Consider the following 17,820-nt stretch of genomic DNA (forward strand, 5'->3'; position numbering starts at 1 on the left):
ACCAGTTGAGACCAATAAAAATGGTGGTTGGCAAGAGCTTCATACTTTAATAAGAGTTCACTTTTACCCTTACTAAGGACTAAAATTTTGTTTTGGTCACTGCTCCAAGTTTGAATATCATTAGTTATTCTTAGACAACCATACGGCTGCAACGTGGGGCGGGTTCTACCTACCCGAAAAAGATATCAGCACGACTATGTTTTAATAATTGCACAAACCCAGCTAGACTTTTCTATTTAATTGGCTTGTGGGAGCTTTTGGGAACTGCAGTAACCTTTGACAGCTCTTTAAATATTAAAAGACAGGATGAAATAGTGAGAATATCAAAACATTGTTGTGCTGCTATCTTTTCCCTTTCTTAATAAGGTTTTTTTCCAAAACAATAAAGATTAAACATGATGCAAGGATGGATTCAGACATAATTTACCTACTTTAATCTAAGCATGCTTACCGCAAGCACTGTAACTCATTGAATGTATATGAGAAAATGGAATAGAAATATGCCATAGATGCTTAAACTTTAATGAGATTTTATATACTCTTGAACAATATGAAGTTCCTCCTATTCTTCTCCATGAGATTTTATATGGTGCCCGACCTTGTGGAAACAAGTGCGGAGAGAGAGAACCCCACCCTTGATTTATGATCCAAGAAAAGCCTCCTTTTTTGACATTTTGCTGAAGAGTAGAGGAGTTCAGAAGGATTCTACCATTCCAGACTTTTATTTTAAACCCAATGTCCTTTTCTCACTTGTTGGGTCATATGACAATGCACTATTCGCACCTCAGTCTCCACCATAGGTAGTGCCCAAAATATCATTTTCCATGGGATGATCCTAACCCTCTAATCTGTAAAGGGAGGGAACAATGCAGATTGGAGGGTTAGGATCATCCTATGGAGATGGTTGTAGCATACTGAGGCCTAACAAATGAATGGATCATCCTGTGGAATGGTGTGGGCCCCATCATATATTCTGGTTTTTTTAAATACAGGCATTTACATGTGGACACCATATAAAAACCCTGTATTTAGTGGCTACGGAGAAACATACGTTTATAGGATTTTAATTACATTGGGGCCACCCAATTTTTTTCTTTTACATATAAATAATGGGAAATGATTTCAGCACAAACATGTTTTGATACATGCACGGTCCTAGCTTTGTCTTTTAGTATTCAAAGAGCTGTAAAAAGGTTATTACGGTTCCCAAAAGCAAGTACAAGCCAAATAAATACTAAAAGACAACTGTGACCGCCTATGTATCAAAACATGTTTGTGTTGGGATCATTTCCTAAATAGTTTATTGAATAGATATAATGTATTTAATAGCTAATGGGAAACCTAGATTTATAAGGCTTTAAAAGGGTTTCGGGCCAAGCAAATTTTCCTAATATAGAAAGTAGAAGCCTATATCTAATATCTATAGAGCTTTAAATGACCTAGGGGCCCACCCAAGTTTTCCTATGAAAAAATTGCCAACGGGGGACACCAAAATACGAGAATTGCGAACACCAAAATACGAGAATTGCGAACGGGGGACACTCTTTTGAAAAATTGTTAGAGGGACGAAATGCGGATTATCAAGTCTCCCTCTAAGTGGGTTTATCAAACTCTCAAAAGATGGGGATTATCAAGTCTCCTTCTAAATGGGGTTATCAAACTCTCAAAAAGGGGTTATCAACCCTCGAGAGCCCTTGCATAAAGAGCTGCAAAAGGGCTCTTCATTGGATCCACATCATTTTCAGTACATTTAAAATCAGTTGAAAAAGAAAAATCAGTGGATCCAATCATATGCCCTTCTGCGGCTCTTTATGCAAGGGCTCCCTTGTATCTATCATTCCTCTGTACATATACAGCACAGAGTTATGAACAAAAAACAAATACGGTTGACCGTGCAAAATCAGTTTATCTTTTGGGCGACTTGTGGGTCAGGATGTCTAACTGTTTAATAATTCCTATCCATTTACCAAGTCACCTTTGAGCAGTTAATTGACTCAACTGCACAGACTGAATTATGAATAGATAATTCAGCCATTGATTTCCTTAGCCGTACCTGGTTCATACACGTGGCATAGATGGCAACCATTCATTCATAGATCATTGATTCGACAGATAATTTACTGTTTGGGCTTAAGCCCCTACAATGGCAATTGGAAATGACACTACTTTCAGCAAAAGAGGGTGGAAATACTATTCACCTTAAGCAAACAAATTGTCACCTTTTTGGTTGTCTTTTTCCTTAAAAAGATGGTAATTTGATCCTCTTTTGTTTCACAAACTAAAGGGGGTGGAAATACTATTCTCCTTCACCAAATTGTGATAATAGAACACAATATTGTGTAAGAGATGCAAAAACCCTGACATAGTAGCTATGTTATACCAAATGTTAGGTACCTAACCAATGGACCAAAAGCCCCAAGATGGAATGCATTAGGCTAAGCCCTTTAAACGCGTCACATACCAAGATAGGCCTCACCTAGTCCCATACCTACGCAGGGGCCCCACTTAGGACCGTAAAATATTCATGCCAACAACTGCACTACTTTCGATTTGGCACATCCAAACATGGCCATATTGGTCAGACGGTTCAGATCGATGAGATGGGACGCAAGGCATTAAGTTTGAAGTTGCTACGGTCATCCGTAATTTATACACTTACGAATTGTGAAGACATTATATGTTCCCTGATGCGACCGCTCAGATGAACTCCATATACAAAGAACAGCATTTTCATCAGGGGCCCACATATAAAAAGCAAAAAGATATACACAATCTACAAACCAAAAAGCTTATTAAGCGCAACCAGTGAACAAATCAAAACGAGTTTACGAAGCTATTTAGCTGACCCGCCATTGGAGAAACAAAGGCAGTTGATCAATGTGCACTAACAAGGAACGGATGCTGGCAGACACCGCACTCTATTGTTTCTGAACCAGAGCTTGGAACTTGAACCTGTAATCCAACATCCATGAAAAAATCCCATGACAGAAAATACATTACAAATGCACCAAAATTCATGTTCCTGCTAAGTATTTTGAGGTGGATTTTTTTTTTGGGGGAAATGTGAAGCGGCAAAGGATTATTAACCTGTAAATGTACTGTGCATGTGGGACAGGCAACTTCTCTCATTCGCCTCCCAGACCCATCAGACGACTTTGAAACTGCAAAAATAACCGATGCCCAGAAATAGATGTTCAGAAGGGAACCAGCCGCATAAAATGGTATTGAAAACACAAAAGCACCGATTCCTACCTGATACTGACTTGCGTTTTTTGTCCATTTCCTCCTGTATTTAACAATCAGAATGGAGAACATCTGTGTTAGATCAATGAAAATCTTTATTTCTGCACAAAACCAAGATAGATGACCAGTCCAAAAGATGGGCATTAAAACATGTTGCTTCGTGAACTGGAGACTTTTACTTTGTCCCTTTTTTGTGGCATTGCTTTAGAAATTGTTTTGACTTATCTACTGAGATCTTGATCCTTGGTTACTATGAGAGGAATTAAGAGTTTAACTGACGCCAGCATGAGAACATAGTCAAGCAGGGCATGTTCGCATGCCCTCGCCAGTCACAAGAAAATCAACACAAAAACCAAGCAACAAGAGTAACATCCAAATTGTAGCCATGAACTGATCTACTTCCCTGAAAAGGTCCTCTCTGGTTTCGGCACCCACTCCATTGGTCCCTCCAACTCCATCCCTAGGTCGACAGGGATATCAACACTCCAAATGATCTACCAGAATGATAGCCCACATTTTGGTGTTTAGACTTCCTAACTTCTTGTAAAATATTTGGACCTTCCCCTAAAAGAGGGAAATCTCTCCTCATGATCAGGGTCCAGTAGTGGAGATGACAATCAAATATGGAAAATTGTAAAAGTAGATATCTCTTCTTGTGCACATTACACTCCTAAAAGCTACACTATCTAATATTCCAATGAACTATCTATCTTTGATCTTTGATCCTCTCAGTGGAGAATAAGATCGAGAGGATCAAAGGAATGTCTTATGGAATGACATTGACAATCACATCTCTCTCTCTCTCTCTCTCTCTCTCTCTCTCTCTCTCTCTCTCTCTCTCTCTCTCTCTCTCTATATATATATATATATATATATATATATATATATATATATATATATATATGAGAAAACGGTTCCTACACATATGTGTAGATAAGTTATCTACACAATAGCTTAAAATACAGTGGGGGCCACATTATTTGGGTGATCCAAACCATTCATTTTTAAGGCCCTCACATAGATAGGGTGTCCACAAAAAATCAGATGCATAGGATCATCCTAACCATTCGAACTGTGGAGGCAAAAAATGGACTAATTTGTGAAGGTTTAAAGACATCCATTTTACCTCCACAAATCGTAGGGTTGGGATGATCCTATGGATCTGATTTTTTGTAGACACCCTATCTATGTGAGGGCCTTTAAAATGGATGGCTTGGATCACCCAAACAATGTGGGCCCCCACTGTATTTTAAGCTAGTGTGTAGAGAACTCTCTACACATATGTGTAGGAACCGTTTTCTCTCTCTCTCTCTCTCTCTCTCTCTCTCTCTCTCTCTCTCTCTCTCTCTCTCTCTATATATATATATATATATATATATATGAGGAAAAGGATTGTACGGTCGAGTGTACCAACCTCATGGTACGCTCGAGTGCCCAATCACATGTGGGCCCACATTTTTAGGATGATCCAAAGCATTCATTTGAAAGGCCCTTATATAGATGGGGTGTGTACCAAAAATCAGCTCCATAGGATCATCCTAACCCATCCATTTGTGGAGGTCAAAATGGACAGACACTGTTTGTCCACAAATCTGCCCATTTTTGCCCTCCACTTTGGAGGGGTTAGGATGATTCGATGGAGCTGATTTTTGGTACACACCCTATCTATGATAGGGCCTTGCAAATGAATGCTTTGGATCACCACAAAAAAATGTGGGACCCATGTGATTAGGCACTCGAGCATTCCATAAGGTTGGTACGCTCGAGCTTACAATCCTTTTCCTCTATATATATATATATATATATATATATATATATATATATATATATATATATATATATATAGAGAGAGAGAGAGAGAGAGAGAGAGGAAGGTGAAGCTACACCGCCGGTGTAGCTAACTTAGCTACACTGCCGGCTTAAAATACAATGGGCCCACATTATTTTGGTGATCCAAACCATTCATTTGATTGGCCCTCACATAGATAGGGTGTCCACCAAAAATCAGCTCCATAGGATCATCCCAACCCTATGATTTGTGGAGGCAAAAATGAACGTGTAAAAACCTTCAAAAATTTGTCCATTTTTGCCTCAACAGTTTGAAGGGTTGGGATGATCCTATGGAGCTGATTTTTGGTGGACACCCTATCTATGTGAGGGCCAATCAAATGAATGGTTTTGATCACCAAAACAATGTGGGCCCATTGTATTTTAAGCCGGCAGTGTAGCTAGCGGTGTAGCTTCACTTTCCTCATATATATATATATGGGGCCCTTGTGGAAAGGACGGAACAGAGGGCTTGGCAGATGTCGGGTGGGGTACGAACAGGAGCAGGATCGCATTTGGGTTTTGAGGGTGTCGAAGGGGAACACGGCGGTGTGTTCTATGATTCCAACGATGGAGCCCGCGAGCATGAATTGCCAGAAGTAGAGGCCATCGTGGGGGATTTTGTTGAGGTCAGGAGGGGGTGGTACTCCGGGTGGAAATCATGGTCCCTGACTTGGGGGAGGCGTTAGTAGCCATGTAGGGTGAGGGTTTGAACGGGAAGGAGGGAGAGTATTATAGTTGTTAGGGTTAGGGTTTGAAGAGGGAAGGAGGAGGGGGAGTATTATGGTTGTTAGGGTTAGGGTCATAGTTAGCAAAATGTGATTCGGCAAAAAACCGGGACGGCAAAAATTCGAGTTTAATACGGTACTGGTTCAAAAAAAAAACGTACTCAAACACAAGAAAATGAATTTAAAATTTTTGTCATTTACAAAATATGGTGCCGGTAAAATTGGAAAGTTGGCCAAACAATGCATTTAAAACGTTTAAAACGCATTTTAAACGTGTTTAAAACGTTTGCCTTTTTTTCATCCTAACAGTTTTAAACTAGTAAACGGCACACCAATAAAACAAATTTTTTTCAAAAATAACGCCATTTAAAACAGAGTTTTGCTAACTATGGTTAGGGTTAGAGTTTGGAGATCACTTTCGGATGGGTATTGAATGATTTGATTTAAGTGGAGAGGACTTTTTGGGTGGTGAGAAGAGGGGCAGAGGATCACGGATGGGAAGTAGATGATCTGATTCTAGTGGGGAGGAGGATTTTTTGGGTAGCAAGAAGAGAGGCAGAGGGTCACATCTGAGAAAGCTATGGAGATTGGAAGGTAATAAGAAATAGCAATGGAGATTGAAAGGAGAAGATAGATGGGCTGAGTTGAAGTAGGAAATGGAGAGGATGGTGGAAGGAACAGAGATGTTTTTAATGGGGATCCGCCGGAGTTTGGTGGTGGTGTGAGGTGGAGGCTGCCGGAGATCGGATGATGTTGATGGGTTGTTAGCTATCGTGCACGGTTAGGGGCGCACAATAGCTCTGGGACTTTGAGCAGGATTTAGCCAGCTGGAATGTGGTGGAGAAGTTTATGTGACGTGGGAGGTCACGATCTTGACTTTGTGGGACCCACATATATGGCACTTTTTTGTTGAATTCGATACAATTGAGGCTATTGGGTACTGTAAGGGGAATGGGTTTTTCCTTTGGGCCAAGGTGATGCTCCTGGGCAATTCATACTATGTAAATCTGGTGGGACTACTGGTCCCATTGTAAATTTTGCTGGTATGAATATATTTGTCAGTTTCAAAAAAAAATAAAAAAGCAACAAACATGAAAGCATCCCATTATTCCCTATCTTGCCATTCAAAGCATATACATATGCAAAGCCCAGTATGCTTCCAATGACCAATCAGCAGATACAGACCATTAAAAAAGCAATGACAGCATGAATAGACAAGTTCACAAATCACAAACCAATTCGACATAGGAATTTATCAGGATATTTCTCTTTAATTTCCCTGAAGATACAGCAATTTGTACACACCATAAACAACAACAAAAGGTGAAGTACATATAAATATACAATGGATCACCATAATGCTTAATCTGATTTCTAACTGGTTATAAGTTAAAAAATGTTATTGGATCAGCCTCTTATAGAAATGTTTCTGCAGTTGTTCTCTATGGCCGTGAATAAAGATGGGGTAGTGAAGGAGTATATGGAAAAGAGTGGAGGTAAGGTTGTATGGAAACCGATCTTTAGGAGAAATCCTTGGCTGGGAGATCACATCTATGGCCAGGTTGCTGGATGTTCTTGAAGAAGGATATGTAAAGCAAGATGGGGAAGAAAAGAGGGTTTGGATCTGGAATTCATCAGGAGACTTCACTGTTTTATGTTTCTATCTGCATCTAGTTGTATGCCCTGTGTCTGCAAAAATCGCCAACGTATGGACAATCATTGTGGACTTCTTGAGAAAGAGAGGAATGGTTATTGTCAATCATTGTGCCCTATGTATAGAGGCAGGAGAATCAGCGAGCCATCTTCTTCTCCACTATAGAGTGGCGAGGGAGGTGTGGGGCAAGTTACTTAGTCAGTTAGGAATCCATTGGGCTTTCCCTAAATCAATTATGGACCTTTTGCAATGTTGGCCTATGGTCCCTTGGAAGAAACAAGGGAAAATCTTGTGGGATGTCTCCCTATTAGCTACTATTTGGGTCTTATGGAAGGAAAGAAATGCGAGAGTGAAGTACCGCATTTCTTTTCATTAAAGTGATAGCTCTTACTATATCATGGTTGAAATCTCTTCCAGATTTCTCATTCGTATCAGCGTATGACATGTGGGAAGGATGGAAGGAAATTAGTTTGAGCAAGGAAAAGAAACAAAAGGTAGAACAAAAATGGGAACCTCCGCCTATAGGCCAATTGAAACTAAATTTCAATGGATCTAGCTTGGGAATCCCGGGGACAGACGGAATAGGGGGGCTGCTTAGAAATGATCAAGGGAATGTTGATCTCTCTCTTTTTGTAATTTGACCGTCTATGTCTCTTTTAATAAAATTTGTGATCATTCAAAAAAATTGTTACTTGAAAGAAAATATCAAATTATAAAAACTTGATTATCATAAAGCTCTGTAACAGTGGCCTCCATTTAATTCCAAAAACTACTAGGGAATTGTAGTTGCATCCAACTTCACCTACATCTTCAATATAGAATTATTCTCCAATTACATTCCTCAGCGGATATATAGATGCCAGTACACATCAATGATCTCACAGAATTTACAGCAATAGTATGGCTTCTGCGAAGAAACAAATAAGCATCTAATTTGGATGGTAAAGCTGGGCAATCTCGTGCAAGTCCCACAGCTCTTGACTAAGCCCAATATGTCCAGAAGTACAGACTACAGACCATACGATCGCCATTTTATGATTCGTAAACCTTCTTAATGTAAGGACTCTTGATCCTAAACACTTTCCAACTTTAAAAAACTTCTAAAACAGTTCAAAATGAGCTTGAATTATTTCAGAACGAAATAGTAACGGTTCAAGGGGAACTAACTGAAATTCCCTCAAAAAAATATAACCTTCTATTTATTGTTTCTAACTATAAACCAGCCATAGTTCAAAATTCTTATGTCAACTTCAACCTCCTCAATTCAAGACAGAAACACTAGAAGCTTCACACAGTCCGACCTTTTCCCAAAACATGCTTTCTAAAACCCAATAAACTTAGTACGAAAATGCAATTAAAAATCATCAAAATTCTTTAAAAAAGACTTTCTTCAAAGGTTATCCTTCTTTCTCCTATTCTGGTTTGAAGGACCGATGAGTTTGTGCTGCATCACCAACTACTTCAAATGGCCTGCATTGTTTGCGAAGGACTTCATGGCCCACCAATTCAAATGACGGCATCTATGTTTATACCACTACAGGTCTCAAAATGATTATATAGACTATGATCTTAGACATCTACCAATACATCAATGCATCCTCTTAACTCATTGCCTCATACTGCTCCCAACTTTGCATGTGTCCCCTGGTACAGCTATTGTTTATTCTCAAACTTAAGGTTATTGCATGTCGTACACATTTTGCTATGGCCCTTCAACATCGTATCTCGTAAGAATCATGCTTTGCAATTTCAAAAGTACGGCACATACAAGACACCTTAAAATAAAATACACATCACACTAAACATCCAATACAGAGAATTTATAGGATGACACACAATTTTCGGAATCATGTTCCTTAAATACCTAATGCATCTAGGAAGGATACATATCGTATTGGTCGATACTGCAATGTATCGAAAAAATCATAAACGAAAATAGCCAACGTCTTGCTTCCCCTCCTATGTCCACTCCTATCAAGAAATAGAGTGGCATCTGTGAGGGCTGCCGCATGACCTACGAGCAACAAGAACTCATACCAATTCATTTGAGGCCAGACAACATTCTTCAACTTGCATGTGCATCCTAGATTGCTATAAAGCATAGACAGTGGATTCAGAAAGACTCATAAAGTAGATAAGGAACCTATAGCTTGGGGATAGAAATCTTCTTTTAATCTAGATGAGAAAAATAATGAACTTGCAATTTCTTAAACTTTTAAGCTTTCTTTTATCTTTTTTTGATAATTGTTGGTTTTTATCATGGAGTTATTTGACTCAACTTAATCAATCATTGACTTGGGCAAGTCAACTCAAATTTCTCCAAGGTAATCCCTTTCTAGTTTGAATTCCCAAACATTGAGGATACAACGAAGAAATTTTAAATTTCACTAAATCAAGTAAGGAAATTGCAAAAGCTCACCACTCACTTTCTTCGCATTTTTCTCCACACAAACCTTCATGCAACTACACAGTCTACACCTTCAAAGACAGTCACCCAAACTCTTCTTTACGAATGGTAAACAAAATTATTTAAAGAGCAAGGCAAAAGAAACTCGACCAAGATGGCCAAGGAAACAAGAAAAAAGTCAAAAACTACAACATATCTAGTCATTTAAACGAAAAATGATCATGAAGCGGCAGCCACTTTATGGAGTTCACCCCAAGCGAACCCTTCTGAACATGCTAGAAAAAGGAAATCAAATTTCCTTCAATATGGTCCAAGATCAACCCAATGTGTCAGCAAACCTCCAAAGAAAGCATTTCCACTCATCCAATGAATCACATTCATAGAGTCCCCTTCCAGAATCATATAGTTAAGGGAATCACGATCAATATCAAGAATACCCATCTTGAGGACAAGAACTTGACTTACTGGAATTCGCAACTATTGTACCAAAAATGTCCCAATTGAAAGCACTGTCGTGATCTCCTTCTTTTTTTTTGAAATGATGAAAAATTATTCAAAAGCAAGGCCCACAACTGTGATGGCTGAGTCCATAGGTACATGAGCTGAAAGAAAAATAGAAACAACAAAACAAAAGCCCCTGCAATCATGGGTTAAAATTTTAGGCGAAACATATCGTTACAGCGGAAATATTTCGGTTTCGGTCGGCACCAAAACGATTTTATTTTTTTTGAAAGTTAGGACCAAAACAAAATTCACATTGAATCGTTTTCTCTTTTTTTTTTTTTTTTTTTTTTTTTAAATGGTAGCTGAATTTATTAAAAACAAGACCGAGATGGCCGATTTACATAGAAAAGAAAAAGGAAAAGCAACAGGAAGGATCCATTGACAGAAAACATAGGAGAGAAAACTAAAAACAAGGAGATATCAAGAGGAAGAGCGTCATAAAGGGAGAGGGCACCCATGGAAACCCCTTGCGAGACAGTCGGTGACATCATTGACCGATCTACGAACATGATGGAATACGATCGATCGAACTCTGATCTCATCAAAAAATATATCGAACCTCCAAAGGTGCTTAGTAGACCCCATAAGCCAACAAATAACATTAAGGGAGTCCCCTTCAACCACAACCTTATCAAACAACTTAGGGGCTAAAAGAATTAACCCTTAATGTGCCGCCCGGACCTCCACCCCCGGTGCATCTGCAACTCCAATAGGACCCGCAAATGCCCAAATAACCTCTCCCATCTCATCTCGCAACACTCCACCAATACCCGAGGGACCGGGGTTTCTAATACTAGAACCATCAAAGTTGAGTTTAAAAAACGGAGCGGAGGAGGCTCCCACACTGGAGTTACTTTTGGTTTCAAATCCTTGCTACAACAAATCTCCTTCCAACCATTCCATAAATTATAAGCGGATATGAATCTAAAAGGAGGAAGGATTTTTGCCCAAGAAATAGTCAGCGCCACCACTTTCTTGGCCTTTTCACCACGCCATCAAACACCATGGCGTTCCTTTCCTTTCAAATGACCCACAGCGTGGCCAGGAAGGCCAAATTCCACGGCATCTTGCCTTTCTTCCTCCATGGTGCCGAAGGCCATCCAAGGAAGATGTCAACGAGCTTTATTAGGGAAGACCCATGCAATACCAAACCTTTTGAGAAGACTACTCCATATAGCTCTTGCCATCTTACAATATCTTAAAATGGATAAAGATATGATCTATGGACTCACCCACCTCAAAGCATAAGGAACAATGGTCAATGATCCAAATCTTTCACTTGAGAAAGAAGTCCACCGTTTGAATCCGACCAAGTTAAGGCTGTCCAACCAAGGGTACATACCCTTGGGCGAGCCGGGATTGACCACACTCTAGCTATGTTCGAAGAAATAGGACTAGCCATGAGGAACACATAATAAGACTTGACTGAGAAATCGCCAGACGAATTCCAGATCCAATCCTTTTTATCTTAGCCACGAGGAACACATTGAATTTTATTTTATTTTTGCCGAAATTTCGTTTTCACGCCTACTACAAGATTTCCACCAAAAATTTTCACCAAACTATACAAGATTTTGGCCGAGATTTCCAACGAAACCGAAAGCGAAACTGAAATTTAAAACCCTGCCTCCAACTTAAGCGGAGGAGGAAGTAGTCAACAATCTCTAAATCCGCACGGGTCGCTCACTCTCGAGTTAAGTGATCTGCTTCTCCACTCACCGATCGCCTCACATGATGAAGTAGAATTGAGTGTCCTTTCACGCGGTCAAGAATCTCTTCAACGAATTCTGAAAATCTCCAATGCTCTATTTGGATGCCGGGTTTTTTTTTTTCCTGGGATTTATGTGGGTAAAGGTAGGAGACAAAAGAGGGGACAAGCATTAATTAGAGAAAGATATTATGATGAGTGGAGAGAGAGGGTAGAGAGAGAAAGAGAGAACACCCTTTTCAAGACAAGATTTTGCTGATGTCAGCAAGAAAAAGCTGATGTGACCACTAAACCTTTACCCACATAAATCCTGGGAACAAAAAAAACCCGGCATCCAAACAGAGCACAAGGAGAGGAGGATTTCCCATCTAGCCACGTGATGACATCGTGGGAATCTCTTTCTACTACTAGATTGTCAAGCTCATAGCCTGCCATCATTCGAATCTCCCGGAAAGCATCTCTTACTTCTGCACAGTCATGATCTCTTAATATACCACTAATACTTATAGGGTCAAGGTTTCTTAAGCTAGAGCTATCAAAGTAACGTAAGAAACCACTAAAAAGAGTTCTATTTTAACACAATCTCTAGAATAGAGCTCACTAAAAAGAATTTTATTTTAACACAATCTCCAGAATAGAGTTCACTAAAAAGAATTTTATTTTTAACACAATCTCTAAAATAGAGCTCACTAAAAAGAATTTTATTTTAACACAATTTCTAAAATAGAGTCTCACTAGTTTCTAAAAGCAGTAACAGCCTATTCTCCTAACTTGGCAACCTTACTAGTTTCCAAGTTCCCCTTTTTAGCTGAATAACCCTAAAATAATCCTACAGTTGACCAATAGAAATGTTTTCTAAACCAACTATTTTGTGTCAAAATCTCGGTCATTTTTTTTTTTATGAATAGTAACAGAATTCATTAAAAAGAAGACTGAGAAGGTCCCCCCTCAAGTACAAAGACACATATACAAACCAAGAAAACAGAGACAACTCCGCAATTATACAATTAGGGTGGTAAAAAATCAAAAAGCTCTAAAACCTGCTTAGAAACTCCATCTTTTGCCAACTTATCTGCAATAGCATTAGCAGATCTTCTCGCATGTTGATATAAGATCGAAAGCCCTTCTGATATGTCTTTTATCTCATCAAAGAAACGAAGAAATCTCCACGGAGGAACCGAAGAGCCCCTGAGCCACCTTATAACATTATGCGAATCACCCTCTACAATGCAACTGCTCAACCTATTCCTTTCTACACACAAAAAGCCTTGATGAACTGCTCTTACCTCAGCTTCACTCGAATCGGTTGTCCCAATCGGACCCGAATAAGCCTTAATGACCTCGCCGGCGCAGTCTCTCAGGACACCCCCTATCCCGGCTGGGCCAGGATTACCCAAACTAGAACCATCGAAATTTAACTTTAAGAGTCCATCAGTGAGAGGACGCCAGGCCTGAATAATAACATCAACATTTTCCTTACTATTACAAACTACTCTCCAACCCTCCCAAAGTTCGAAAGCCGAAACAAATTGGAAAAGCAGAAGAGCCCTAGCCCAAGAGATAGTTAAAGCAACGGCCTTAATAAACAGAAAATAAGAAGATTTTGCTTTACCTTCAAAAACTCTATTATTCCTTTCGATCCACAGAACCCACATTGTGGCCACCAATGAAAGCGCCCATAAAACCTTTCCTTTTTTCCTCCAAGGATTACAGGACCAACCTTCAAATAAATCTTTAAGAGTGGAAGGAAAAACCCAATCAATTCCAAACCTTGATAATATCCCGCCCCATACCTCACGAGCGACTTTGCAGTGAATGAAAATGTGATCCACCGACTCCCCTGGTTCTATACACAAAGCACAATGATCAACAATTAGCATTTTCCTCTTTCTCAGAAAGTCCACCGTTTGGATCCGACCGCATATCGTAGACCAGCCGAAGAAACAAACTCTTGGAGGAGCCTTGATCTTCCACACCCTTGTTGCCATTGGATTTTCCTGATAAGGAACCAGGCCCTTATAAAAAGACTCGACCGAAAAGAAACCGGAAGAATCTAAAACCCAAAGCCTTTTATCAACCCCTGATAAACTGATGTACGTCTTTTCAAGAACCTGGAAGAATCTGAGCACCGAAGGCAGTTCTCTATCAAAGAAATTCCTCCGAAAAATAGGTTTCCAATTAACTTTACCATCTACTCTCTCAAAACAATCTTTCATTAACGCTGACTTATCAACAGCAACTAAGAAAAGATCAGGGAATAAATCTTTTAAAGGGGAAAGAGAGCACCAACGCATGGTCCAGAAGGAAACCATATCTCCAGAATACACTATATCTGACACCACGATCGAAACCGGAACTCAAATATAGAATATCCCTCCAGATTGTCACTCCAGGTTTGCAAAAACAGTTTAAAGAACACCAATTACCTGGTTCAACACCATATTTTCCTGATATTACTTTAGCCCATAGTCTCGATTGCTCCTCCCTAAACGTCCACAACCATTTCCCCATTAATGCTTGATTAACTTACTTTATCCTTCTAATACCTAGGCCTCCTCCTTTGACTGGCTTGCAGACATTTTCCCAACTGACTAAAGCCAAAGACCTCTTCTTCTCTGATCCCCCCCCCCCCCCAAAAAAAAAAAAATCTTCTCTGAATCTGTTCAATACGCTTGACAACACTCACAGGACATTTAAATAAAGATAACTGATAAATGGGAATATTAGACAAAACTGCCTTAATCAAAGTTAACCTTCCTCCTTTAGAAACCAAATTCCTTTTCCAAGTATCTAGTCTTCTTTCAATTCTTTCCACAATGGGATCCCACACACATTTGTGAGGTCTTCCCATCCCCAAAGGGAGGCCCAAATAAGAAGAAGGCATCCTTTCCAAGGGGCAACCCATGAGATTGGCTAGGCTAGTGGCTTCTGCCTCTTCAACATTCACAGCATACAACCTTGATTTTGAGAAATTTGATCTTTGCCCTGTAACTATTTCATAACATCTGAGAATCGCCTTAAGGTTAAGAATCTTTGAAACCTGAGGTGAGCTAAAAAGTAAAGTATCGTCTGCGAATTGTAAGTGCGACACCTCTATCCCATTCTGGCTACATTTAACCCCAGAGACAAGACCCAAAGATCTTCCTTTCTCCATCAGCAGACTCAATGCTTCAGCTACAATCACAAATAGAAAGGGAGATAAAGGTTCCCCTTGGCGTAAACCTCTCGAAGATTTGAAAAAACCTTTTGGAAAGCCATTTATAAGAATGGAGAACCAGGCCGAAGATAAACAACTTCTAATCCAACCCCGCCATTTAATACCAAAACCCATCCTTCCAAGAAAATAATCTAAACAGTGTCATTCCACTCTGTCATAAGCTTTTTCCATGTCCAACTTGCAAACAACACCTTCCTCACAGTTTTTGCCATCCAATCCACCATCTCATTTGCCACCAACGAGCAATCCAATATCTGCCTCTAACTAACAAAAGCACACTGATTCTCGGAGATAATAAGAGGAAGGACCACCTTTATACGATCCGCCAACACTTTTGACAAAACCTTATAAAGGCAACCCACAAGACTGATAGGCCTGAAGTTAGAAACCTTCACAACACGTTTAATTTTTGGCAATAGAGCAATAAAAGTGGCGCCAGTTCCTCTTTCCAACTCCATGCCATCGTAAAATTCTTGGAAAAATGTCAATATATCTTCCTTCACACTCTCCCAACATGCTTGAAAGAAAGCTAGGCAAAAGCCATTCGGCCCCGGAGCTTTATCACGATTGATCGAAAAAACCCCTCTCTCCACCTCCTCCTCCGAAAAAGGCCTTTCCAAAGCCGATTTATAATTCTCATCAAGAGATTTAAAAACCACCTCATCTAGCCTAGGCCTGACTAATTCTTCCGCAGAATATAACGGTCTGTAATAGTCCACAATTTCCTGGAAATCACATCTTTGCTCTAAGATAAAGTTCCATTTACCTCATCTAGCCTAGGCCTGATAATGCTTATGAACTAGCCTAGGCCTGACTAGTTCATAAGCATAGATGACCCAGATTTTATCTTTGCTGTAAGATAAAATATGGGTCATCTATGCTTATGAACATGCAAAAGGCTCTTTTCTGAAAGATAATAATCTGAAGAAGCATTAACTATTACTCACTCTAAAGACCTGAAACATTTAAGCTTACCTATGACAAGGTGATTAGCACACCAAGTATGTTTAGCATTTAGTACTTATCATTGAGGTTTTAACAAAAAAAATAATAATAGAAAGAAATTAAGAACAACAGGGACTCCTAAAACAAATACTTTGTACCTTTTTTTTTTTAATGGTACAAATACTTTGTACCTAGCAAGAAAGTATTCAAAGATGGTAGCATTAGCAAATTGCAACTACATAAAAATACTTAAAGTTCCAAACATGCAATCACCTGAAGCTTCCTGGCAAGATCCACATGACTCTGTTGTACAGCGGATTTGTTGGGTGCTTCCTTTGCGTTACTCAACCTCTGAGAAACTTCCGCCTACAAGGGAACAAGAGTATTTTTCAGAGTCCACAAAAGACTGCATGAAGAAATTGATTGCAACACTAAAGACGAACTGCAACTTAGTAACAACAAGGCATAAATATTGTACGAAAATAGTAATTAATAAAATTTGTTACTTTAAAAAAAGATAAGAAAGACTAAAACTAGATGGCTTAGTAACAAAAATCAGTTATGAATTGAATTTTTGGGATTTCATTACTACAAATTGAACAAAATATTATCTATTATTTTTTCACAATAAAGTCGGCTGACCATTTCCAGGGCATCAGAAACTCGTTGCAATCATATGCAGAATTTAAAGCTTAATTTCCAAAGGTTTCAAATAGAAATTAAATCAAATAAGAAGAGATGAGAAAAGTAATAATTTAACAAATAAACAGCAGTTACTCTTAAATCCAGTGGCATGTATTGAATCAAGTCGAATTCAAACATGCAAAAGTTGTCTTCCTTATTCTACTAAGAACTCTAATAAGGTGTGCTGCTAACAAGAACTTTAAAAAAAAAAAAAAACAAGAGCTTTTACAAGAAATAAATGAAGAAATATTATATAATGGTATTTTCCACATTTACTCCAATTTTTTCTGTGATTAATTCTTATCTCCTGATAAGTTCCTGATAAAACTAAATGAGAATACCTTGAGAAAGTATCCAACAACATCCCGATAAACATATTAATTACTAAGCCAAGTAGCTCCAGAACTCAACTCAACTCAACTCAACAAAACCTTTGTCCCAAACTAGTTGGGGTCGGCTAAATGAATCCTTTAGAAAAGTTTGAATCCTAGAGAAAAATTTTATGAAGAAGGTGAAAGGAATCTACCCAGCTCTAATCCTGGCTCTAGTTGGGTTCTTCTACATGAATCATTTTCTTCCATTCTATCCTATCCAAGGTCATGTTCTTTGTTATGTTCCTAGCTATCAAGTCTTTCCTCACTGTTTCAACCCAAGTTGTTTTCGGTCTGCCCCTACCTCTTTTTACTCCATCAACTTGGCACGAGTCGCCTCTTCTCACTGGAGCATCCAAAGGCCTACGTTGGATATGTCGAAACCATCTTAAGAGATGCTCTCTCATCTTCTCCTCAATTAGTGCCACAGCCACATTTTTACGAACGTCTTCATTTTTAATTCTATCTAATCTTGTACATCTAAGCATTCGCATATCCGCTACACTCATCTTATGCACATGCTGCTTCTTGG

At 39.1% G+C, this 17,820-nt stretch overlaps 1 protein-coding gene across 1 annotated transcript in view; it reads right to left on the reverse strand.

Annotated features, from left to right (window-relative positions):
• Window positions 1-2,615: 2,615 nt before the first annotated feature.
• LOC143886524 (RING/FYVE/PHD zinc finger superfamily protein) overlaps window positions 2,616-17,820 on the reverse strand; it is a 44,600-nt gene continuing 29,395 nt past the window's right edge. Inside the window, exons 7-10 of the mRNA XM_077390531.1 lie at window positions 16,507-16,599; window positions 3,253-3,286; window positions 3,088-3,161; window positions 2,616-2,952 (exon numbers count right to left, since the gene is read on the reverse strand). Coding sequence (XP_077246646.1) covers window positions 2,875-2,952; window positions 3,088-3,161; window positions 3,253-3,286; window positions 16,507-16,599 — 279 coding nt within the window. The 3' untranslated portion in view covers window positions 2,616-2,874. The remainder of the gene's footprint in view (window positions 2,953-3,087; window positions 3,162-3,252; window positions 3,287-16,506; window positions 16,600-17,820) is intronic.

This window comes from Tasmannia lanceolata, unplaced genomic scaffold (genome assembly GCF_043159265.1).
Source record: "Tasmannia lanceolata isolate RefF3 unplaced genomic scaffold, GAP_Taslan_0.1 ptg000011l, whole genome shotgun sequence".
Taxonomy (NCBI): domain Eukaryota; kingdom Viridiplantae; phylum Streptophyta; class Magnoliopsida; order Canellales; family Winteraceae; genus Tasmannia; species Tasmannia lanceolata.